This window comes from Protopterus annectens, chromosome 1.part0 (genome assembly GCF_019279795.1).
Source record: "Protopterus annectens isolate FY-2018-M chromosome 1.part0, PAN1.0, whole genome shotgun sequence".
Classification (NCBI taxonomy): domain Eukaryota; kingdom Metazoa; phylum Chordata; order Ceratodontiformes; family Protopteridae; genus Protopterus; species Protopterus annectens.
Genome location: NC_056725.1, coordinates 811,598,065 through 811,625,441, shown reverse-complemented (window position 1 = coordinate 811,625,441; position 27,377 = coordinate 811,598,065). Strand labels below are relative to the sequence as shown.

Here is a 27,377-nt window from a genome sequence, read left to right as displayed (position 1 = left end):
CTGGGTTGTGATGGGGACATGAGACTGGAGTCATAGGATGAAGCTCTCCATTTTCAAGCCCATCTATATGCACATATTCACCTGTGATAATGCCCTACATATAGTGACTGAAAAGATGATGTTGCAGGTACAGGCAAGAGAAGTGAAATGTCACGTGGCAACTTGTTCACTCTTTATGACAGACTGAGGTGCATGACAACCTTGCAGAGCCCCACAGTGTAGCCACTGTTTCTCCACATTGATAGACGTAACTTGAGTGATTGGACACCTAGTGGGGATTTCCTCTGAGCATATCCCACAGAAGGTTATCAGGCACATCCCACTGGGTGGAGACCCTGGAGTAGACCTGGAACATGATGGAGGGATTGTATATTTCTGTTTGCCTGTGAATGCCTGGAGTCCCACAGGATAACAACATTGCTGAGGATAGAGAAGTGATGTCATGCTCAGCTTGACCATCAGGATCCTTATCAGAACAAGCAGCTTAGAAGATGATGATGATGATTTCATCATAAAGAACAATTAGGAAGCTTATCAAAACCTGAAAATTATCATCTTGCCCACACTGACTGATCTACACCCTTCTTTCCTCAAAATGTCAGCTGTTCTAATCTATATATCAGTCATACAAAATCTACAACCTATCAGTTGTGATAGAACTCTTCCACTCTTTTAAACCTGTCTTCATTTTTCCACTCCTTGAAGAACATCAGTTTGAAGTCACTGTGATCTCCATCCAATTACAAAACTATGTCCCCTAGCCAAAATACTCAAAATTAATTTATTATCAGTTTCCATAGCACATTAATATAGGTGGTCTTCTCTAACACTTTTAAAATGGTTTCAGTTATAGAGTTAGCACTCCCAGTATAATCTATTATGTAAAATGTAGGCAATGCCTTCTTAACCTTGTAAATATCTCCAAAATGGCAATTACATGGTTGATGGTGGTTCTGTTGTGCACACAGCATACTAGAACCCGGCAAGGCATCCAATACTATCCACAATGCAGATGTCATTGACAAACTGGTGAACCTACACATTAACCTATATGTGGTGAGGTGAAAATCAAATTGTTTGCTGGACATAACACATGCAGTTAGAGTTGCAGGTGCCATAGTTAAAAGGAAAATTATCACAAGTTGCATTCCTCAAGCACAGATGCACAGTGATTAATCATCTTATATCTGGCATTAATTTCTCTGGTCTACAAGACAATACGCCAGGTCTCTAGTTAACAAAATTCACTGATAACTGTAAATGTATGTGAATGTATAACAGGACATGCTGGACTATGCAAACTACTCATGCAACAACAATGGCCTCAGACTAAATGCAAAAGATGCAGCATGGTCCACTCTGATAAAATAAATACTGCCTTATAATACTACATAGATGAGCAGCATGGTCCACTCTGATAAAATAAATACTGCCTTATAATACTACATAGATGAGCAGCATGGTCCACTCTGATAAAATAAGTACTGCCTTATAATACTACATAGATGAGAAGCATGGTCCACTCTGATAAAATAAATACTGCCTTATAATACTACATAGATGAGCAGCATGGTCCACTCTGATAAAATAAATACTGCCTTATAATACTACATAGATGAGCAGCATGGTCCACTCTGATAAAATAAATACTGCCTTATAATACTACATAGATGAGCAGCATGGTCCACTCTGATAAAATAAGTACTGCCTTATAATACTACATAGATGAGAAGCATGGTCCACTCTGATAAAATAAATACTGCCTTATAATACTACATAGATGAGCAGCATGGTCCACTCTGATAAAATAAATACTGCCTTATAATACTACATAGATGAGCAGCATGGTCCACTCTGATAAAATAAATACTGCCTTATAATACTACATAGATGAGCAGCATAGTCCACTCTGATAAAATAAATACTTCCTTATAATACTACATAGATGGCACACCTCTTAAGAATGATACAGTCACTAGTGATAGATGGATCAATTTGATACAATTCCCTAGTTTTCTTTAATTAATTAATGTTCCCCTATTCTTTGGCCATCCTGTCTCCAGAGTACTTAAATCCTTATATCTGACCCAATTAATTATCATGAGCATCTCAGCCAGCACCAAAGAAGTGTTACATGCATTGTTCATAGGTTCATACTAGGCTATCTGCATTTATAAGCCTAGCCAGAGTGTGTTTGGCTTTTGCCACCCATTTTAAATTAATTTTGCTATGCCCTTTTTCAAGGTTAGTATACTGTGCCTCTGTCTAACAGTGACACAGAAGTGATAGCCAGGGTAAACCTACGATTCCCCATCCACTCATCAAGATTCCTCTTGAAGAGAGTCAATGAGGGACTCTGCCTAACCTGGACTGGGATTTTATTCCAGAGTGAAGGGAGCCTCTGGGTTATGAATCTGTCCCTCCAGCGTGTCCTATTTATTTCAGTGTTGAGGTTCAAGTCTCTTGAGCGAGTAGCTCAATGGGATTTGGATTTTCTGAGGTGCAGCATGTCCATTAATTCCGGGTTGGACATGGCTTTATACGTCAGGCACAGATCGCCTCTGAGCAGGCGGTATGCCACTGAGTAGAGCTGGAGTTTCTTTAACCGGGCAGCATATGGCATCTGTTTGAGCCCTTTGATCCTCTTGGTGAGGTACTTTTGGGGTCTTTCCAGTTGCTGCAGGTGTCTGGTAAGGTACATCCCAAAAGGGGCATTATACTCAATTATGGGCCTGATGAGGGATGAGTAAAGAGGCACGATGACCTCCCCTGATCTAGATGTGAATCCCTTCATGATTAGGTGGGCTATATAAAATGTTTTTCTAACCACTTTGGCCACGTGGTTGTCAAATGAGAGATTGCTATCAACTTGGGTCCCCAGGTCCCTAATTACTTCTTCCATACTTAATGGATTACCACTTATGTGGTAATTTGTGGGCACTTTGTTTGTGCCAAAGGGGATGACTATACACTTTTTGGCGTTTAGCTTGAGGCCATGGCTCTGGCACCAGTTGTCTGTTTCTATGAGGCCCTTTTGGAGGATGCTTGTGTCGGCTGGAGAGTCGATTATGGCTCCCAGTTTGCAATCATCTGCGAACTTGGTCAGCCACAGTCCTTCCGTGTTGGCCTGTACCTCTGACAAATATATACCGAACAAGAGAGGTCCCAGGACTGAGCCTTGTGGGATGCCACTTGTAACTGGTTTGGAGTCTGACATGGCTCCAGCAATTCTAACCATGTGGGTTCTGTCCTTGAGCCAGTTTGCAACCCATCTAGTGACATAGGGGTTTATATTTAAGCTGGTGAGCTTATCTATAATGCCCAAGTGGGGTATTGTATCGAAGGCTTTTGTGAAGTCCAGGTAGGCTGTGTGGACCACCTTCCCCTCGTCAATGGCCTTGTTGACTGTTTCAAAGAAATCGACCAGGTTTAAGAGGCAGGATCTGCCCTTAACAAAGCCGAACTGGGTAGGATCCAGTGTCTGTAGGTCCCCAATATCTTTATTTATAAGGTCCATGATAATCCTTTCCATAGCTTTGCAGACCAAGCTAGTCAGGCTTATGGGGCGATAGTTTCCAGGATCCGTTGAGGCACCACCTTTGTGGAGAGGGACCACCGTTGCTGTACGCCACTCTTTGGGTACATATCCTGTAGTAAGGCTGAGATTGAACAGTAGTTTTATGTTTGGGTTTAGCTCTTCTTAGAGTTCATGTAGGACGCAGCCCGGGACACTGTCTGATCCCACTGATGCTGTGTTTTTTGCTTTGGAGAGGGCGGCATCTGAGATGTCAGGGGGGCAGCACTCTGCTGGGATAGATATTTGCCCTTTTGGTGGGGGGGGAGAAGTTTGTGCTGAACCTGTCAGCTAGGATGTTGGCAATGTCTGTGGGTTCGGTGTATTTTTTGTCATTTTGGACTAATTCTGAGTGTATCTGGGAATTCCCACCCAGGTTCCTAACATAACTAAAGAAAGCCTTGTGATTATCCTTAGTGTCCTGTGCAATTTTTCTCTATAAGCTGGCCTTGGACGATTTTATGAGTGCCCGTAGTTTTTTGCTAATACTGATCAGAGATGCCTTCCCTTTTTGGGATTTTGCTCTATCATGTAGTAGCTTCCTCCTTCTATTGTATAGTTTGTTTATGGCTGGGGTCCACCAGACAGGACGTCTGCCTTTGGAGGATTGGGTCTTGGTTTTATTTGGGATTGCATGATCCATGCATTCCTGAAGATGTTCATAGAATGCGTTTATAAAGGATTCTGTGGTCTGGGCCATATTTTCCACAGGCCCGGGGGCTTTGAAGGATTCCACCTCGGTTTTGAGGAGTGTGAAATTTGCTTTAGAGAAGCTTTTCACTGTGGTTTTCTGGGCAGGGGGTGGGGTCGGGATGTGACTATCCAGTGAGATTAGTTTATGGTCTGATCTTACCAGTGAGGGATACACTTCTGGTCTGGAGCATAGAGTCCCCATGTTGGTGATGATCAGGTCCAGTATGTTTTCCCCTCTTGTGGGAGTGGTAACAAGTTGTTCCATAGCATTTGAGTTTATAAATTCTAGGAACCTTTGGGCTAGGGTGTTGAAGCTAGAGTAATGCTCCCAGTCTATGTTTGGGTAGTTGAAGTCACCCAGTATAATAGTGTTTGGAGAGACCTTCATATTTTCCAGTGTTCTCAGGAAGGCCGAGTGGAGTTTCTGGGTTTGGGAGGGTGGTCTGTAGCAGGCTATAAACTGGAAGGCAGTTTTACCCACTGTTAGTTGCACATGGATAGTCTCTGATGCTTCGTGCTGTGCCACCAACCTGGAGGTGTGGGTATCTTTGACTAATATTGATACACTCCCTCCTTTTGTGGTTTGGTCCAAGTTTTGGGGCCGAAAATCATGGTATGAGGTATAACCTGGTAGTGCTGGGATGCTCTCGGGATCCTTGAACCAGGTTTCTGTTACTGCACAGATATTGATGTTCTCCATGCTAAGGAGAGTTTCGAGTGCATGCATCTTGAGGCTTAGACTTCTGGCGTTGAGTAGCACTACTCTTAGTTTCTTATCCCTTGTGATACCTATGGAGGTGGGTTTGTCTTTTGAGCCTTGCCTAAAAAGGCACTATGGGGGTAGCAAGAGCCTTTGCCAATATCTGAAAGCCCAGGAGTGATAGGTGCAAGCATCATGGCTTGTCAAGCATGTCATCCCAGGCTGACAGGCATTCGATCCCCTTTGAATGACACCAATACTTAAGCCAATTGTTGAAATTGATCATCTTGTCTTCATATTGTGGCATCATTCTTGGTGAGGGTAAGATGCTACTCAAGGTCAGGGTCATACCAGCCTGGGCTACATGCTCAGAGATCTCCTCTATGTCTCTTTTCATGTAGTCCAGGGAGGAACGTCTCAGGTCATTCACACCAGCATGGACAATGACTGAGTCATATTTGTACTTGCCTTGGAGTGACCTGAGTGCTTGTGTTATGTGGCGGATCCTAGCGCCCGACAGGCAGCTCACCATGACCTTCTCCTTGTTCAGCCTAGTGAGCGGGACGTCAGTGTGCTTGACGATAGAGTCACCTATTACAAGTGTATCAGGTGTGTTGTTTAGCCTTAAGGGCTGTGACTGTTCAGCACACTGGCTTTGTGAGCTATGTGTTGCACATGTTTTGTTTTGAGGTAGCGGTTGCTTGGGTGTCTGCTTTGGAGGTCTCTGCTGCTTAGGCAGATTTTTATTTAGAGCCTCCGAGTATGTTTTGTGTGTTTATGTGTTCGGTTTGCTGTCGTGGTAGGTCTATGTGAGACTGGAATTGTAGTGAGTGTGGTTTCCTTCTCCTCCTGACTGGTTACGCCAGTACTGAGTTGAGAGAGCTTAGCCTCCAGTTTGGCTATATGGTTGCATCTCTCAAATGTGTTGGAATTTGTTGAGAGGAGGAGAGGGTTGTCTGTGTACATGAGGCAGTTGTAACATTGCCTCAAGATTCCCAGATTCACCAGCTGGACCGGAGTGGAGATTGACAACTGACCTTTGGACATGCTAGAATAGTATTGGGAATTCCTTTATAACTGAAAAAAGGGCCAATGGGGAACAAGATACTCAAGGGGAGTTTGTGAGGGTGTAGTGCTTTTAATTTTTTAGTGCTGACTTATATAATTGCTTTAGTGAACAAGTGCCAGGTAACTTAAATGCAATGTGCTACAGGTAACTTAAATGCAAAAATGACAAACAGTAACTTTCATTCAAGTGAAACAAGCAAATAAATGTCTTATCTGCCTCATTATTAAATATAATACCCCGTTTGGTAAGTACCTATTAAAACATATTGCTCAACTGGAGAGACTCCAAAAGTTCGTACCCAAACACATTATTTATTTATTTATTTTACATTTGTTGACTGGGCTGGTGCAACTGGGTATATGTCCATTTTCACCAGAGGCACGAGGAGAAAAGCTCCAATGAACACAAATAATAGTAATTTTACATGACTGAGTCTAAAAATACAGGTGCATCTTTTAACAATTCTTTACATTTCTTTACATTGATGGTTTAAGATTCTTTATGCATAAAATGATTTAGGGAATAGTACAGGAAGAAGTTAGAAATGACAAGAGGTTAATATATGATGACCTGGGGAATAGAACAGGAAGATGTTAGGAAAGACATGAAGTTAATATATGAAAACAAACTCTCTTTAAAGGTTAACAGAGGAGCACCTTCTTGGTACAGAAAGAATACTGTGTAACCAGTGATAAGTGAGGAAGTTAGTCAGGGTTCATGGTAATCACAGGCTTCATGTCCCTTAGTTATCCAAACTGAATTGCCATTATCTCTCTGTACCCTGTTTCCAAGAGACTCCACCACTGTGATCTATGTTTGGACTTTTGGACCACGAAAACTTCATCTTCACAGACCTACTATATATTTGTAGAACTAATAATTCCCTAAACAGACATACAAAGGACCTTAATTTCTATCAACAAATTAATAGGAAATGTTGATATGACAGGATCTTATACAAGCATACGCCTCACCTGTGGAATAATCTACCACATCATATTAAGCAAAGTAGTGCCCTGACTACATTAAAAACTAGCCTAGATAATTGGATCGGCACTCACAAACTCTCCATGGGCTTATCTCATAGGTCCCTCCTTGAGGTGGGATTAAGCTATTGTTAGGTGATTTGGACTATGCTGCAAATGATCTGATAAATAAATAAATACTAGACAATTAGTCATTTATTGCTTTTGTTTACCCAGAAAGTCCAAGTGGGACTAGATGCCTATTTTCAGTGGTGGTTTAAGGAGAAAAGCCCCAAAATAAACATGAAACAAATAATATATATTGCATAGATTCAAAGTAAAAAAAATATATAGATTTTACAAGTCTTGTGTATGAGTAGTAGTTGTACAGTAACTTACAAAATTACAGTGAAACAGTGAAGAAATATTCACAAGTAGTAGATGTTTATTGTTCAAGATAAACATTTGGCAAGAAAATATAAGGGTGTGTGTGTGTGTGTGTGTGTGTGTGTGTGTGTGTGTGTGTGTGTGTGTGTGTGTGTGTGTGTGTGTCTATATATATATATATATATATATATATATATATATATATAGTGGGATAATTAGTAGGACATATAAAATATTGCGTACTAACTATAGGAATCAATCAAAGGAGGTTAGAAAGGATTGGGAAGAAAGACTGCATAAGCAATTCACAAAGAAAGAATGGGTGGATATATGAATGACTCCCAAATATGCAACACAGTCTAGGAGTTAAGATCTTTACTTGGAAGTGTTTACATAGGTATTTTTATACCCCAAGCAGACTCTAAAGAATTTTTCGTCAGGATGATTGCAAATGTTGGAAGTGTGATGGGGAAGAAAGAGATAATTGGGAACATATTTTAGGAGTGTAATGAGTTGGCAGACTTTAAAATTCCCTGCAAACTGTTCTGTCAGAAATACTGTGTGAGCAAATTGTTGTAACAAAAATGAAGGAAATCATTTTTTGAGCTGTGGTACAGAATCGGAATTGCCTAGACAATAATAAGGCCTTGCTGAGTTTAATTCTGGTGGCTGCCAAAAAGCAATTACTAGAAAATGGAAATCAAAATCTAAACCAACTGTGCTAGAAGTAGTGAATAATAGTAACAGAGATAAAAGAACTGGAAGTGGGCTTTTTAGAAAAGAGTAGGAGGAAATTACATCAAAAAATTGGAATTATGGGAACAATACATGTAGTATAATGTTTTTGAGGAGAAATGAGGTTTAAAGCAGACAGGAATTGAATGAGCTATGTAACCTTTGACTGACAATGACTGTATAGAAGATTATATGTGATGTATAATGTTTGCATCTGAAAATATGTTAATATGGTTTGTTTTCATTTATATAAATGTATGACTGCCTATGTCATAAGTGATAATTCAATAAATCAACATTCTGAATGCATTATTTTTCTGGCAATTAAGAATTCTGAACCATGTAGGTTGTGCAACCTGAGTAAAGTATATGCAAAGAACTGATGAAAGCATGTCGCTGATCAACAATAGCGGCAAAATGAATTCCCTACAATACCATTTCTAAGAAGGCAAGCTAGTGCTTTCACATACCTCCTGTCTAGGCACAATTTCCCACTTATAAATGGTACTACAGAGATGGAAATCTACTGAAATGAAACTATGACAGAGTTAAATAAGAGAAATGGCATATTTCAATTTTGGTGGACAGGTACCATTGGAATTATAAGGAAGTTACAAGGTTGGCTGATGTAAAATAAACAATGAAATGCTGTTAGCATCATTCTTTATTTCCTTGGGAAACTGGCAGGCAGAAAGCTGCAATTAGATAGTTCTTGTAAAATATGTCTTTTGCAGTTTATGTAGAGTTCCAGCATTGTTAAAAATGCTCCTTTCATCTTGTGCAACATTTACTTTTTATTTATTTATTTTTAACGCCATTTATAGTTTTGTGTTGATTGCAGTTTTCTGTTATAGTTGTTCCTTTCTTATAGTCAACTATACAAACTAATAAAATGAAATCTACCCATCAGCTTGTACTTATTTCTCTCAAATAAAATAACCTACCTTGTTGCCAGTTTGACTGTTGTATATATCTGGTATCTAGAAATATTTCCGATCATTGAAGTTTACGAGATTCAGTTAGTACATGAGCTCCAGAAATACACATAGCTAAAACAGAAATATATGTTAATGCAATAAGAGTACTGAATTAATGACTGTTAGTTTGTAAAAGTATACAAAACTAATAAGTCAGGATGGATTCAACAGGGCAAGAAACAATTTAATAGGTGAACAACTTTCCAGCACAGAGAAATACATCCATTTATATCTCAATCTCTTTCAAACCTCCCCTTACTAACATTATTGTTAGAACAAACACAACTTGTATAAACACTTTATGACTTGTACTTTATCTGTATTACTTTTAACGTTCTTTATTTTAACATTTGCATTCTTTAAACATATACTCCCTGATTTTGTATTTTAAATTGTATATTTATGCTTGGTGGTGGTGCTGCGGTAGCGTTGTCGCCTTACAGTAAGACGCTGTCTGGTTCGATTCTCAGCTTTTAGAGCGTCTTCTGTGTGGAGATGTGCGTGAATGGGCATACCTTCGTTGAACATTGTGCATCAGGCCTGGCAAGCCGGTATGTAAAAATCAACTGCCAATCATTAGCGGACCGGAGTTCTGCTGTGGTGACCCCTAACAGGGAAAAGCTGAAAGACACAAACAAATTTATGCTTTTGTATACTGTATATTCCATATTTTACTTATGTTATATTCTGTTTGGAGCTTTTCTCTCCGGGCCTCCACTGAAAATGGACTCTGCTTGGCCCAGTGGACTTCCCCAGTTATCAAACTGGAAATAAATAAATAAATAAATAAATAAATAAATAAATAATGTAACCGTCCTGAAGCCAATTTTCCAGGTGTGGCTTACAAAATGTTTACTTTCAAACACACTTCAAATTCTCATATAGAATAAGTATCATACAACAGCAAAAGAGAACCTGCCACATAAATTTGGTTCATTCTTCTTGGACATTTGAGTCTCCAAGCTCACTGGCCATTCAGCAATAATGCTCTTGAACAGTCATTAACAATCAATGGTTTCTAATTGAAGAATGTGTATTCAGAGCTATAGTGAGTTTTCCCTTGTTCTAAAAATATAAATGGGTTATTGGTTGTTGGATCTCACCTCAGTAAAGTCCTACTGCAGAAGATACCATATGATGTTCCCAGCTGGGTTCCTATTACAAGATCGAAGACGCATTCTTTCGAATGCGTCTTGGTCAAACTTAAAAGACTGAAAAGGCAAAATATCAAAGTGACTTTTAAGTGAATTCTTTCCCTGGGAAATAATTTGCTTGGCCGCTTCGTTACTTTGCCATTTTCGGCACTGTAGTGCGATCTCAGAATTGGTATATTTAAGTAAGGGGGGGTGTGGAGGGGTGAAGCCCCACACTTAATGTAATGTTTAAAGTGTTTTTTGTTGGAACAGCGATTTTTTTTTTCCTTTGGAAAAAAAATCGCTGTTCTGACAGTTCGAAAATGTAAGCTTTCACTTACATAGGGTCGATTAATCACCGTTCACTTTTTTAAGTGTTCGGTGATGTAATATAGACCCTCCCAGTGATGTCTTTATCCTTTAATTCATTGTGAATGTCAGATCTCATAGGAAATGATGGATTAGCTATAGGGAGCATAGGGTAGCTGTTTATTATATTACAAAGATGATATAAAAGCATTTGCTGCTTAGGCAATCTCAGGAAATGCAGATGTGCAGGTGTCCTGTGAATGCTTCATTGATGTTTCTATGCAGTATGAGTTCAAGCTCCACCTCCAGAAGAACCTTCCATCATACCTGGGGACATCCGTAATGTAGTGTGTCAAAAGATGCTATTCAAAACCTTAATGACTAAGGCAGAAGAAAGGAGATGTGGCCTCAGTGCCCATCATAATGGTAAGATCAGAGTACAATGGTGGACACCAGCAGTGATCTAAGCAGTCACGTTAAAGAGACCTTCCATGCAGTAGTAAGAGGAAGTCTCCAAATTTTGGCTGATAGTAATAATCTAGGTAGGCAGCAGCTCTATCAGGTTCTGAAGAAATTGCCTGGGTGTGGAAGTAGTTTGTTAAGGCCATGGATAAGAACTTTCTGGTGTTCTAAAACAGATTATGGCAAACTATCCAGCAGTTGAGAAAGTGGAGGCAGGATACTACACAAGCTGATATCAGTAAGGGTACAGAAATGATGGCCCTAAATGGGTGTATTGAAAGGTGGAAGGAACTCTTTGAGGAACTCCTTAATCCAGTGAGAATGCTTTCACCTAAGGTGGCAGCATCATAAGAAGACAGTGAGACTGGAGCTGTTTCTGTCAATAAGATTACCATGGTGATTAAACAGTTCCACTTTTGCAAGGCTATAGGAGAAGATGAGATCCAAACAAAATGTGCTTAAAATGCTGGACATTATTGGGGAGAAATGGTTAACGTTCCTTTTCTGCACTGTGTGAAAGGCTGGAGTTCAGTACTGGACTGACAAATGTGGTAGAGGCCTCCATTTTCAAAAGGGTGGCAGGATGGTATATTCCCATTATAAAGGGGATCATACTCCTCAGCCTTTGAGAGAAACTCAATGCAAAGCTTTTAAGAAGACGTCATCCCAGTAGCTGAGTCTCTGATTCAGAGAGTGCAACATAGACTGCCCTGTCCAAAGAAGACTGAATCAACTATTTGTACCTGCACAGATATTAGATGAGTCATGGAAGTTTGCCACTACTTTCTATATGTGCTGTGAAGACCTAGTGAAGACATATGACTATACAACCTGAAATGCCTCATTGAGGTGCTACAGCAGTATGAGGTCCTAAATCCATTGCCGCATACCATCTGATCCCTGTATTTGGGCAGCGTAGTGGTGCAGTACATTGCTGCCTCACAGCAAGACGTTCTCCAGTTTGATTCTCAGCTGGGGAACCTTCTGTGCAGAGTCTGCATGTCCTCCCTGAGTTTGTGTCGGTTTTCTCTGGGTGCTCTGGTTTCTTCCCACTGTAAAAAGACAGCATCTGGAGCATTTCTCCCTGGGCCTCCAATAAAAATTGGCTCATTCCAAGTTGGACTTTCCCAGTAAACAAATGTTAAAACAAAATAAAATTTGAGAAGTAAGAGTTGTGTCAAAGTCTAGACAGTATCCAGCCTGGGGATATAAGGGTTGTATCTTTGTTGCTTTCAAGAATTATTGTCCTCTTAGCCTCAAATGTTTGCAATTTCCAGGGGAGCAATTTGCTGTACTGAATGTGTAGCAGCTGGTTCGGGGGGGGGGGGTGTCAAAATTATCACCTGTAAATCAGCGGTCATCGTTTGCTCTAGAAAAACAGTGGATTCCTCTCTGCATGTAACAGGGGACTAAGTACCTCAAATGGAGGTATTTAAATATCCTGGGATCTTGTTCATGAGTCAGGGTAGAAGTATAAGTAGGCTGACAAGCAGATAGGTGCAACAGCAATCTAGGTGGTTTACAGAAATATGCTGGTGAAGTAACACTTGAGTCATAGGATGACGTTATCAATTTATGTGTCACTCTGTGTCCTCATCCTTACCTATGGTCATGAGCTTTGGGTAGTGACTGAAAATATGAGATCAAAAATGCAAGCAGCTGAACTGATGCTCCTTCGCAAGGTAGCTGGGCTCACTGTCTGTGTCAGTGAGGAGGCTGATAATCTAGAAGTGTCTTTGAAGTACACCGACTGTTTCTCTAAGCTGAGAGAAGTCAGTTGGGGTAGTTTGGATACCTTGTGATTATGACCCCAGCCACCCCCCCCCCCCCCCCCGTGCCAACATTCCAGGTACAGCCCACTGGGAAGAAGCTCTCAACACCTGAAAATTCTACTGGAGGAGCTCGAGTATCAGTAGAGTTAGGAAAGTCTGATCTACATGAATCACCATAACCCTCATCAGGACAAGTAGTTAAAATGTAGATGGTCAGATGATGCCTGAATGTAACTACTGATCTGATCAATGTGCTGGTAATTTAATTATAATTTTAACTATTTTAAAGCTCATATTCTAGGTGTGTATTCAACAGGCAATAGAAACACCCACTTTTATTTTATGATTCTGAAGTCCAACAACAGGCACATTGCTTCATCTTTGATATACATATCAAATAACCCAGCAGATGAAAATGCCACAAAGAGACAAAAAAGTGCATTTACTGTTCTACTTCTGTAGAGGGTGTGGCTAGTCCTATACAGAAGACCTAGCTAGTACTTGAGTAGGCTTTGACAGGGATGAAACAGAAGATGCAGTCATTTTTCTAGTGTTAGTCAACTGGAATCCCATTACAGCAACTCTATATCACTGCACTATGGTTTATTGCTAACTTTGCTACAGTAGGCTAAGCTCTGCAAATCCATGTTCTTAGAAGGTATAACACTGTTGCCCCTCCTTATAATTTAAGGGGTTGGTAATACATATTGACTATTCTAAGTATCGAACCTGTATACAAATATCGCGCTGACAATATTTTATCACAAAAGGGAGTCTGCAAAAATATGTAAGTGTGTTATTTGAAAAGTGTCCGTTTAGTGATGTAAATGAAAGGAGATGCTTTTCTTTTTAAGCATGCAGGCCAATAGTGCAACAGCATTTCATCTTTTAGTCTTTACGTTGAGTAATCACATTGTAATTTCACACATCCACCAATGTTAAGTGTGAAAATAGAAACCACTTTTGGCTGAAACAGGATGTGACAGAAGTTACATATTGCAGTTAACAGTACACGTTTCGTATTGCTCACAAGTTTAAAATGTCAAGCTTGTACAGCTACTATCTAGACAACCCTCCCTGAAGTGACTTTTAGCCGAAGGGATTTGTTTCTGCACTGCGCAATCTTCATAGAAATTACAACTTTGTGAAATGCCATCTTTTTGTATTTTAGGTCGCTCTACGTCCGAAAGCAAAGAGACCAAGGAGTGACGAAGGTAAGAGTTTTCTACCCAAGGCTAGTCGTTGGGTTTCTGTTTATTCCCGGGGCGGGGCAAATTTTTTTTTTTTAAGTACCTGAGGAAGGTGATGTGTATATGGCAGGAAAAATAAAGTTAAACGTCGGTAGATTACTTTTGAGTGTGTGCAGCGCGCTTTGTTTACACGCACTGCTTTAAGTTTTTGTTTAGAATTAAGCATGTCTTTTGCAGTCCAGGCCTCGGTCCAGTGGTGTTTGAATATGAGTTGGCTCCAGCCCAAACCCTTGGTTACAATGGGGCAACCTACGTAGTGTGTAATAGGTCTTTGCTCATAATTCGCGTTATGTTTCTGTGTAGCTGCTAGTAATAAGATCCTCCAGCATCAGTATGTTGTAACGCCAAGCTAAGGAATTGATAAAATACCACGTAAATATTCATACCTTATTTTTGTCTTTGAAAGGTAATGCGCAATGAAAGTCTGTGGAAATCAAAACACCTGTCGTCGTATTTCACTCTTTTTCCAACTGCAGAAACAAATAAACATATGAAGTAGGCAGTTTTGCTAGAACTAAATGGAAAAGTTCATCTAATTTATTTATATATTTTTCTTCTTTAGACGGTACTGCTACGATGAGCAGGCGAAGGATATCCTGCAAGGAGTTGGGAAATCCTGACCATCAGGGATGGCTGTACAAGAAAAGAGAAATAAAAAGTTTCATAGGAAATAAATGGAAACGGTTTTGGTTCGTGTTGACTGGAACTTCGCTTTACTGGTACAGCAATCAGATAGTAAGTGTTTTCTTAAGTTATAATACTAATTATGGTATCTGTACTTATCTAAAATAATAAAGTCAATATACTCGGTGCCAGGATATAATAATGTTGCATCTGTTTACAATGACACCCTCAAATGTACATATAAAACTTAATATTTCCATAGACACAGGCGGGCGTAACTCTAGGGTTGCCACCTTTTCAAATGGCCAAAGTGGGACATTTTCAGTACAAACATCGAATTTTACAGGCCAACACATACCCACAGTCAGTACAAAGGATAGAACTTAACTTTTTTGCTTAAATAAAAGCATATTCTTGTAGCATTATAGTTGCTTATTCTGTTTCTTATAACATTTAGGTATTTTAGATACAGAATAACTGTTTTATGCAACTGTTATATGAAATATAGGAAATACTTTTGTCCTAAAATCTCAGGACATTTGCCATTTTTTAAATTTTTTTGTCAGGACACAACTGCCCAAAGAGGGACTGTCCCTCGAAAAGTGGGACAGGTGGTAACCCTACGTAACTCCACACGTTCTAATACAGACACAAACAATGCAGGCCTAGCAGACTAAAATAAAACCTTATACAAGTAGTATAGTTTTGCATTAATTGTTCGGTATCTGCTGGTAAACTCTGAAGGATCTTTGAGTGCTTATATGCGCAGTGTAAATATGTTTTAATGTAAACCGTGGTACACGTTTATAGCGTAGCATATGTGGGTGTGCGTAAAGTAAATTATTCAGACAATCTCCAGTTAGAGCTGACCCAAGAAAAGACCAGCCGCACTACCTATCTTTGGATATCCACGTTTATTTCTATCCTATCACCACACCATGCCCTTGCACCAGAGGAAATGATAGTAGCCATTCATGTATTGTCAGTTAATGCCAGTGCAGTGATGTATGCAAAGAACAGGACTTGGTCTACTGACCTGATTAGTATTCCTACTAACAGCTCTCTTTTGAAATGGAAGTAAACACTGAAAATCGGTCTGCTCAATACCAATAATGATGAAGGGGGTGCAACCAGTGTGTTGCTCCCAGGCTGCACAAAAACCCAGTAAAGCATGCTTACTTCGATAGCGACCCAGTGTTGCCCAGGGGTCTGCTGGCCTAACTAAGTGTTCTTAATTGAAATGGTTACAGTTTCCAGACCTATGAACACTTACCAGCCACCACAATAAATTTAGGCTTTCATGTCTGTTATTTTACCCAAGCTACATGACTGCAAGAACCTAGACTACTTTCCCAAGCCATTATAGGAAAGACGAAAAAAAACTGTAAATTGATTGGGGGATAGGAAATTCTTTCCAGACCTCTAATATGATCACAGTTGTGAAGCACTCAGAACCTGACCTCCCTATGGTGCCACTTTTTGCTTTAACAGCAAAAGTGCAGTGTTTTTTGGCTAACTGTGTTCCATATGCTTTTTCCTCAACAGAAACTGGTACTGGACCCATCTGTTTAGCTGTTGCACCGAGGATCAGATTGGGACTTGCCTCATTTCATCTGATTCATTGAATGACACTTACTTTTCAAGCTCATTAGCTGAAATTTTGGTTGGTGCTGTTCTTTCACACAGCAGCACCTGGATTTGATCAGGCCAAGTCTTGTTCTGCCATGGCTATTTGGGAACAAGATGACTAGTCATTTATATGGTTAGAGCTGGTCTTCAGCTACTACAGAAATCGGAAAGACCATCTTGTCCACCCAACACTAGTATTTGATTTCTTTATGCCAGATGCAAACATCTAAATATAGCACATCTGCTAAAGCATTGGTTGCAGGAAGTCCTTGTGTATTACTGTAATGGATTGGTTAATTTTGTTTAATAAAATGGCAACATTCTTCTAAAGAAAGCAGAGTACTGTTAACTATATGTTGTGACAGTCCATGAACAGCAAATTATATTGTCAATCCCACTTATTGTACCATGTAACACAATATTATTTGTGCAGAATGCTTCTAACCTTTTCAGGTGTACATCCACCACAATCATCAATACATTGTTCACAAATGAAGATCCTGCAGAATCAGTATTTTTGAGCATCCTATGAATATGATGGTGGTTACCCAGGCACGTTGTTTCATCTGACGCTGTGTACATTCTTTACTCATGTACTCGCATAGTTCCACCACTCAGCATGGCCATTGACCCCTCCAGACTAGGTAGTGGGTATGTTTCTGTAGTAATAGCTTGGTTTACAGTTAACTTGTCACCACAACACACACTGTTTACAGTTGGGAACAGTAAATGCAATCTGTTTACTGGTGGATCTTTTCTCTTTACCCACTCTCTGTTCTCAAAAATAGTGAAGGCTAACTCTTGCTGAACTTTGCAAAAGGCATTAGGACTCACCAAAATGGGATACATGTCAAGTTACTGAAGGTAGTTTTGGAGAATGCCTAAAAATTCGAAAGCAGCACCCTCACCCCAGGAATTATATGTACCAACTCAGAGATGATCTCCACTGTTGGCAAATGTAGTTTTAATGAACTGCTCTTTTTTTTTTTTTTTTTTTTTTTTTTTGTGCTTGATGAAAGTACCTTCAGCTACCTGGAATTCACCTGCCAAAATGGAGGCTTTAGGAATATGCATCGGTACTTAGTGCCTCTGGAAACGCCTACGCATGCATTTTTTTTCATTAGACATTGAAATTGTGCAGTAAATGTTGACTCGCAGACTTGTTTCCATTTTAAAACGTCTTTAACCAGTTTTCTGAAAGCTGGTCCTTTTCCTTTCATGAAAGTTAATGGTTACTGTTCCCTTGCTTTATATAGCACACTGTAGCTACAATTTCATCCAACACAGACAAAACTCTTTCTAGTAAATATTTTTAACTGTTGTGGCTTGCAGTAATTTCTTTAAAAAGTAACAGATTTTTTTTGTTGTTTATAATAAATACAACAGTAACAGCATATGTTACCACACTTCAGTTTTTATTTACCAGAAAAGTAGATACATTTCTATCCTGTTTATCCTTTAATACTGAAAACGATTGCCTTTGTTTAGTAGTACAGCCCAAATCTTTTCATGAGAAGGTTATTCCTTAGTTGGGACTCCATTTTATTACAGCATGCTTCCTTTACATTTCTACAATTATGCATTTAATTTATTAAAGTTTGATTTTGCTCTATGATTTTTATTTATAAGTATACAGATCATGTACTTTCTAATTATTCAGCAGAATTTCAGTATTTATATATAGAGTCGACCAGTATGTTGTGCTTCACAAAACTGTTGCCTATTTCATCAGTTCCCATACAGAGTGCTGTTTCAGATGTTCTTGGAAGCAGTATAATTTGTTTCATATTGACAGATTTGTCAAGCTTCACTAGCAGTAATCTTTTTTTTTTCCAAGATTGCACTAAATTTGCAATTCCACTGCAACTGCAGAACAGTGTTGCTGGTGTTATGTTTGTACTAGTGAGTTTGAATTCAAAGTATACATTTAACATTTTAAAAAAATGCTTGCAGCTTTTAACTTTTGTTTTTCAATGATGTTTGACATAACTGTTCAGTTCTCTCATGTCAGCTGTGACTATTTTAATTGGAATTCACTGATTCTTATAAATCGTATAGTAACTGAACAGTTATTAGTATTTTTCGTGTATGTAGCATACTGAAAAAGCAGTCCAGGAGATCAGTAATACTTTAAGGTGCACTTTTGTTATATAAACAGTGATTATGTGATGCATTATATCACAGCCTGGCTCACCAATGTAAAATCTGTGCTTGATAAATTTTGATATACACAGTACTTTTCATCTGGTTGTGTGTGTGTATACACATATATGTAATTGTTATGCATATTTTGATAAACAAGACTTTTACTGCTCTTTTTAACATGAAGGTCTTGAAAAAGGATAGATGGTCCTTGGGGCATTAGCTGCATCAGTGTATGGAAAGAAAAAAAGTGGGGAGACTTGACTACCCTGGCAGTTCTTAGTTTTTGAAAGCTGTGTGTGACTATGAGGGCTGTATGGGATATAGTCTAAAAAAATGGGGGACACATGCAGTCTTAGAAGAATTCCACATGTCTGTTATGGATCTTTTGGGCCTGTAGAATTAATCCTTTAGATCTGAGGTTGGCAGCTTGAGAGATGAGGCATTTTTGTTAAAATGCATTCAGCAGTCAAATATTGTGAGAACCACAGTGAATGTAGGCTTCTGGTTAAGAAACTAAATGGAGCAGAAATGTCAATCTTTAACGGAAAAAAAAATACTGATGTCCACAAACAGGAACTGCAGCTAACAGACTCATCTGACTATAGTGCCTCAAAAGGCAGCCAAAGAGCCCCAGGCTGCAAACCTGTGCATTAGCTGAATGCAGTTCTCTGTGATCAGTATGTGCAGTATAAGGCCTTTAAATTAATGCATCTCTGCCTTGTGTGTAGAACCGAAACAGATCATATCCTGTCAGACCTTATTCACATTGGCAAGTCTGACTGCAGCATTAAACAATTACTCAAAGGATCTTAATGTCTTCTGCAATATAAACCGAAGTTGATGGGATGGGTATTTAATACAGATAATTTGCTTTTGTGGAACAGTCTTCCACTCCTCATCAAGAAAAGTGCTTCTGTTACCCTCAAGTAATTTGAAATGGATTGGTAGCAACAAATTCATCCTTGGGTTTAGCACCCTTGTCCTCATGGATAAGGGCAACATGTAAGCCTCCCACAATATCCTTGTTCTGTCCATCCTTGGGTTATTTCTACCCAAAATGTAAGATGAAAACTACCAGGTGGCTTAAGATCCTCATAGATCAGTAGCTTAGTTGGTATTTATGAACCTATGGTGATGAATTCTTGCTGCATATACTCATTAGCTGACTGCCACCAGAGGTGTGCACTTTGCAGGATGCTGAAGCTGTTTTTGTAAATTTAGTTTGTGTGGAAAGCTGACTTGCAGATTAAGATTTCTGGACAGCCATGTTTACAGATGTTTGGAAAGAAAATTGGTCGCAAATCCTTGAACTCTTGTAGTTTGGAGCATATTTGCGCTGTGCAAGATTGGAGGTGATAAAGGTTCTGTATGACAGTTTTGTCAATAGCATGATGTGGGCTTTATATCAGATTTTAATATATCTAAGTCTATGTAGAAGGTCTTAGAATTTCTTTGAAGGATGTCCACATACAGTGGGCATCCACTGATTCGCCATTGATCTAGAGAAATAAACTGGTTAGCAAATGGTAGGTACAATCTGTTATACCTCTCAGGTTCTGTGACTTTAACCAGGGAGTTTATAGCTTGATGAAATGATGTGTGATCTGCGGGAAGCAAAATTTAGTGTTGGTGACCTATGTTACAGAACCATCTACTTTGTGTTGTGTTTGTATTCCTAGTAGTATTGTCACAGAGCATCCCATACTGCTGTTCTTCAGTGATAAATTCCTACTTGGAGCAATAGTTAATGGAAGAGGATTTTGCATGCTTCCATTTCATTGTTTGCATTTTCCCTGCATTTATCCTGAGAGCATGATTTAGTATTTCTGGATTTGCTATCTATACTAGCAACATGCAACCAAGTATGTCATGTCATAATCCAGAGTGGCAAAGGTTTTGGAGCTGTCCAGAAACCATATGAGAATGAGTCCTGCTAAGCAGTCCAGATTGTCTGCAAGCAGTTGGTGACACAGCACTTTAGTGTGTCATGAATTTTTTTAATTTGACACCTCATGCTCCCAAAACATGTTCCCACTTACCTCTTCATTACACATCACACCTCCAACATCTGTTATTTACCTGAGGAAAAATTGTGCTTTGGGGGTATAGCAGTGTCTATGCAAACACTTACAAGCAAAGGTCCTAAACCTTCTAGACTTTGCATACTTAGAAGCAATGCATATGTTCTCCCATTGTTCTCTTGTAAAAGCATTCTTCCAATCTTTTCTAAACTTCTCTGATTCTTATTGTTGTCATGCAGTATTTTACAACCCCTTTTTAACAGCAGCAGCTTCTCTTCTATATTCCTCTAAAACTCAAGCAGAGCAGGTGTTTTTACTTACGTGCATCACCTAATTGCTCATCTTGTCACATGGGCTAAGCAGAGCAGTGATCTTACAATTACCAAAGAATATCGGGGTCTTCCTTTTTGTGAATGCAGTTATCTGGTTGATTTTTTCTGTAGTATTTTTCAATTAGAGTTCTGCGTATTAGCAATTTGAGTGATTTAGCAGAGTTAATAGCAAGGTTAAGAAATTTTGCAGGGAAGCTGTCCACAGGGTACAACTAGTAGTTCCTTGGTGGTGTTGTTTCCTGATTTTAAAGTATTGCTTTGCAGTGAGAACATATCACCCAGTAGTTTGGATGGATTAGCAGTCCCTTCTGACTGAGTTTGAGTGTTACTGTTCCAGAATTTTGCCAAAGATCCTGACGACTTATTCTTGTCATTACTCGCGTAAGGGAGTAGCAGCTGTGCATTGAAGCTTTTGTGGTGATTTTATGACTTAATTCCTTAGTGCAGTGTTTCATTGACCCTTGAAGATTTTACAAGTATCAGGAGGTCAACTTTTTTTTTTTTTTTTTTTTTTTTTTTAAATTTCCAGTCCTGATTACTGAGAAGCATTTAACACTAAGGAGACCCCAATAGTTTGACAGTTATCTAGAACTTTTATCTTCTTTTTGGGGGTTAAAGTTTTGTGAATATACAAGAATTCTTTTGTTTATCTAAGAAAGATATTTTGTGTACTAGGGACCGTTCTACCTGACCAAAGGACTGGTCACATCTCTGTTCTTAGAAGCAGTTGTTTTGGTGATACAGTTGCACAATTGTTCCAGTCATATGGTTTGCCTGCTGAAGTTTGTGTTTGGTCAACAGCTTTGGATGGGGAATAGGAAATTTACAAAGGGCCTGGCACTCATGACCCTTATGGACAGAAGTAGCTTATAAATACCTGGTTCTCAATGTCCTGTTCGGAAACGGGACATCCTTATTCTTTTGGGAAAACCTGGCTAGGCTTAGAAAGCCCCCCCCCCCAATTGTTAGCCTGGAAGCAATCTACGAGTCTATGAATAAGCAGATGGTCAACAAGAGTCCAGGACTGCACAATTCCCAGGGTTTGGAGGATATGCCCTTACCCTGTGTTTGTGCAGTCGGAGTTAATATATAAAACCTAGAAGGGGTGCAGGGGGGGGGGCTCCTGCTTAAAAAAATATTTTTGTTTTAAATTTTGCATCCACTGAGGCTGTTTCTTAGCTCATGTGTACTAACATTGGGGCATTTTTGACATTTTGGTTGGCAGTGGGTATCTTTGATATTAGTACTACTACTATATATACTTTTTGATTACTTGAAGGTAAATGTTTGTTTCTTTCAGCTTTTCCCGGTTAGGGGTCGCCACAGCAGAACTCCTGTCTGCTAATGATTGACAGTAGATTTTTACGTACTGGCTTGCCGGGCCTAACGCACAACCTTCAACGAAGGAACGCCCATTCATGCATGTCGTCACACAGAAGATGCTCTGAGAATTGAATGGGCAACGTCTAACTGTGAGGCGACAACGCTACTGCAGCACCACCACCGCGGGTCCCACTTGAAGTTAAATGTATGTAATTGTTATGCTATGGTCAGATAATGAACTGAAGCTCTTATTTTATTTTATTTTTTTTTAACATGTACATCAAGAGTGAAGCTAAGAACACCCTGAGCTCTCATTGAGTTTTACTTTTATTTTTTTTTATTTATTGAAGGCAAAAGTTGGTATCTATGTGGTATATAGAACCATTTAAAGAGCATGCCTGCATTAATTTTGCACTTTTTTTATGTTGCCAGTGACAGCATTCATGTTGCATGGTGTTTGTCCTTTGTTTTTCAGATCTGATATTTGGGTAGCTGTATGCTTATTATTAATCTTGTGATGTCATGTTGATGTCATAAATGGACCTGAGTTGTAATGAGCATGAGTAACATGAGCTGCACAAGAAGACGACCTGAGCTGCCCTTGCTTGGGAGCTGCGCAAGACAATTTGACATAAGTAGGACAACATATTTATCACAAAAAAAAGTATGGGGTAGTAAATACTGATTCATTGTGGGCAAAAGCAAGTATGAGCACACGCTTTAAATGGAAAACATAATGTTAGAATTGATTCAAGCTGCTGGCTTCATCAGAAATGAAGACTAATATAAAAGCAAACCAATTTAGTGTTATCATTCCTCATGACATGATTGCCAGAGTGCCAGCACTGTAAATAGTGTCATACACACAGTGCTATATTATGGCTGCATAAGATACTGTGCACACCTGCTCCTTAAACTACTACTTCTGTGAGCATACGTATACAACTTGTGTTGGAGTTTTATAGTCTCCACAGCAGGGTAGCAATACACTGCACTGTGTGTGTTAGAGGTGAAATAGAGCAGTATTTGAAGAAATGTGTGCATTTTAATACAAGCTCGGAGACTCTCATCATTGTGAGGTCATTTATAGTTTTATTTACTAGTTTAGCCCTAATGGGTTGACACACTGTGCAGAGTAAAACACTGGGCGAAGAACTCCACACTGAAAACGTAATACACAAAACACACATTCTACATATTTGGCTAAGTAAATGAATACATTAAGACTAAGACTAACCTCATAGTAGAGACAGACTAGAGGATATGCATTAGTCATACTGCAATCTATATAACACCATGACTTTGATACATTTCTGTTGGTGTCATTGTATACTTGCTAGAGTTTTGTTTTTAAATAATTTCTGAACATGGTTGATGAAGAGACCTTACTGTAGGACGTTGAGTATAATGGAAAGTAACATCAGAACCTGAGTATGATGAAAAGTGTATGAAATTTAAAGTAAACTCTAAAATGGATGAGGAAGATTAGGTTAAACAGAGAAAATTAAGAACTTAAAAAGCAGCATGTAGACTGAAGGGCTAAGTACCTTGTGGTGGAGACCTACATGGCAACACTAAGTGAAATACTGCAATATTTTAAAAGTTGAGTAAGATTTATTTTACTTCTTTTTGTGATGAAACTGTAACTGTAATATCTGGATTTATGTAATTACTTTAACCTTCACTGCCTTTTTTACAAATTTTATGCAGTATTGGGCAACATTCAGAGGCGAAATTGGGGATTTTTCTGAAAATAAAGGATTCTTGGGAGGTATGTTTGCATTGTTGCTTATCAAGGTTACTAAAGGTAGGAAAGTAGGAAAACCGTACACAGATGTGGAATTGGTGCAGAGCAACAGAGATGAGAGAGAATAATACTTTCCTGGCAAGGAAGCAGATTTCTTCATGGTCAAAGTGCAGCTCTACATTTTATAGAGCAGTTACTCATGATTTATATAGAGGTGTCTGTTTCAGTTGTATTGCAGTTGTTTAATGCTGTCATAAATAGCATGTGCCTGGCTGAAATCAATTTTGAAGGTGGTAGGTTTCAATGGCAGATTTGAAGGCAAGGAGTGTGTTTACGCTATGGATAATGTGGCTTTGTGGACTTTGTTTAGCTCTGTGCTAAATACAAATGTATGTCAGGAATGAGGTTTAAGTGAAAGTTTTCTATACATATGAATTTACTTTATGTATTTGGAAGTGAAAAAGATGAATGCATCCAAAAAATAGTTGCTAATTTGGGAGTGTCAAAAAATAGTTTAAATATGAACCATATAGGTCTGTACATAATGGAATTGTTTAGATTTATCTATGAACTTGTGTGCAACTGTGTGAAGTAGCTAAAAATTCCCTTGGAAATTATTTACTGTGAAGCATTTCCAAACTGGCATAACATCCAGTAAGCATTTGTGTCTGCATGTTTGCAGGCTAGGATGTCTGTCCAAATAAAAGGTTTTGTTTTCCAAATGTAAGTAGTGATCCTTTATCAATAGTCTCTTAGAATATTGAAGTAGAGTTTGAAGAATGTGTTTTCTGCATTGTTGGTATTAACTAATCTTATCTGTTCATTATACTAACTCTGCATCTCTCATATGTCCTCTCATTCCATTTGCAAATGATTAACTAGAAGTATGTCAGAAGTGCGACAGGTAGTACACTTGCCTTTGGTGTAAAAAGCTGTGGGATTTATTCCCACTCCAGATTGCTGGCACTAACTCAGGTGCAGTAGGATCTTTCACATCCACCTATCAAGAGTAGGGGTTCTTTTTTATTAATACAACATTATAGGTACATATTTAGCTGTTCCTATACAACATCATTATTCTTCCATAACTGACCCCCACTCCTCCTCCCACAACCATTGTCTAGTTTTTCACAATGTCCATTTCCCATTAAATATTTAATTCAGTCTTTCATTCCAAATGTAATTCAGTCTTTCATTCCAAATGTATTTTATGTAATACAAGTTAACTACCCATCTCTCATGTTTTTTTGTTTTTATCATATGCATACTTAAACCCTTAAACCTCTACAGATCTATAATCTATATTTACGTCATTGATGCACTGTCTTCACAACTTTTTTCACTTTTTTTTTTTACATTTAAACAAATGCACCCTCTTCCTCTGTGTGGCATATTCCCTTATACTGGTAACTTATTACCAGTCTTCATATGAAATCCCGACATTCTATAGTCTAGGTACCTTTTTTTCTTTTTTCTAACTTTAATGGGTTTTATCACAGTTTTATCAGTTTTATCTCCTGGGATTTACATAATATTGTTTCATCACATTATTATACCACAGCCTTCTATTCTTCTTTATCATCGGTTTTCATTTTTAAATTTAGTATTTTTTCTTGCATTATATCAATAAAGAAATAAAATTTTTTCCTCTTAATTCTTATCTCCAAAAACATTGTGTAGTTGTATTATGCTGTTCATTTACCCTTTTTAATACTCTATACAGATTTAAAGAAGTAGATCACACTGGATCTAATACCCCAAATCTCCTTCTTCACTCATGTACAACACATACCTTTTTGCTAGGTTTAATCTTGAACCTCCTATGAAAAAATACTAATTGCATAGTTTTTATCATATTTTCTAGGTTCATGTAAATATTTGAGATGTACGGTAATTTTTCACAATTAAACAGAATTTACCAGATAAAACCTTTTTCTTGAATGCTAATCTACCAGTCCTCCACATAAGACATATTTATTTTATCAAATCCTCCAATTGCCTCATAACTACATAATTTTTCCAAAATGTTATCTTTAAAATACACCCCTCCAATTTTCACATAATCACCAAAACCCTTACCTTTATATGCAAGGTCATTCCCATTTCCTTTAAACATCCATTCAAACTAACATTTCCCTCATCTGTATTCCACAACTGTATCATCTGCATTTTTCAAAACTACTGGAATCACCACTTTCTTTTTCCATCACATCTCTAGCATGTTTTATAAGCTACTTCAGTCACTATTGCATTCATTTTATTAATGCAAACAATATCCCACTCGTGGGACATCGTTTGTCTTCTAAAACAATTCATGCATATTTCTTTAACCAGTCACACATTCACTAACATTCTTACTCTATTATTTTGATATGGTAACATATATGTATCCTAATTGTATTACATATTCTATACTTTTCCATAACATCCCACAAAGCATCATGTCTGCATCAAATGCCTTAATGTCATCTACTGTAAATTTTCACATCTTCCCTTTTACTTGCAATATCATCCACAATCTGTCAAACCTGATATCCCTACCCTTTTCTTACCATATATGCTTTCTTCCATAATGTCCCTCATCCTTCCTTCATTCGCTTCTGTTATTCTCCTAAATAATGTAATATGTATTACTTAATGTGATGTCTCAAGTTTTCATTCAATCAAAATGTATTAAAAACTTCTTTGCCAACCCCATATAAATTGTATACTCTGTACCATCTGGACCTGATACTGAATCAACATTTACTTTCCTAAGTACTTCATCCAATTCCCTGATAATCATTTTTCAAATTCTTACTCGACTCATTTTGATTTTTTTTAAACTTTTCTCTTTTCTTTCTTTACTCTTGTACATATTTCCTACATGCTGTACTACAATACTCATAATTGCTGTTGTATTCTTTTTACCACTTCCTGTACATTCTTCATTTCCATCATGTATACTTATGGCCTCCTTTACTACTTTATCCAAATACACATCTCTTCCTTTGAAAATGCCTGCTTAGAAAACAAAAAGACATTATTTCCTTTTCCATATCATAATACTGTCCTGCATTCATCTGTAAATTCTCCAGTAGGTTTCTCTACATCCTTCCCTACTTCACTTTCCTTTCTTAGATCATTATGACATTGAAAAAACTGAAAACAAGAAAGTCAAGAGTTAGAACAGTCTAAAGACCAAAAGTAGTTTAATATAACAAAACAGCGAATCTTTCGAATCCTCATAGTGCTAATTAAAAGCAGGTGCCTTTATTAGTTGTCAGCCTATCAAATTCAAATCACACATCACATAGTTTCAAACTTCTCTTATAAAATATATAAAAAATATAAAATGATATGCTCTTATACATCAAATTGCATCTCTTATTTTCAAACAATACTTTACTGCTTAAGGTACTATGATATGAAAATGTAAAAGTATTTAGATACTATGATGTTATGAAAATATAAAAAGCATTTAAAAAATAATGTATCGTATGTGTATTGGGGCCCAATCATAAGACTGAGACAAAGGAAGTGTATAAATG

At 38.2% G+C, this 27,377-nt stretch overlaps 1 protein-coding gene across 1 annotated transcript in view; it reads left to right on the top strand.

The window, feature by feature from the left end:
* IPCEF1 (interaction protein for cytohesin exchange factors 1) overlaps positions 1–27,377 on the top strand; it is a gene marked incomplete in the record, with an annotated part of 1,177,958 nt that overhangs the window by 457,426 nt on the left and 693,155 nt on the right. The window contains 2 exon segments of the mRNA XM_044063366.1: positions 13,948–13,990; positions 14,589–14,761. Of these exon segments, the coding sequence (XP_043919301.1) occupies positions 13,948–13,990; positions 14,589–14,761 (216 nt within the window).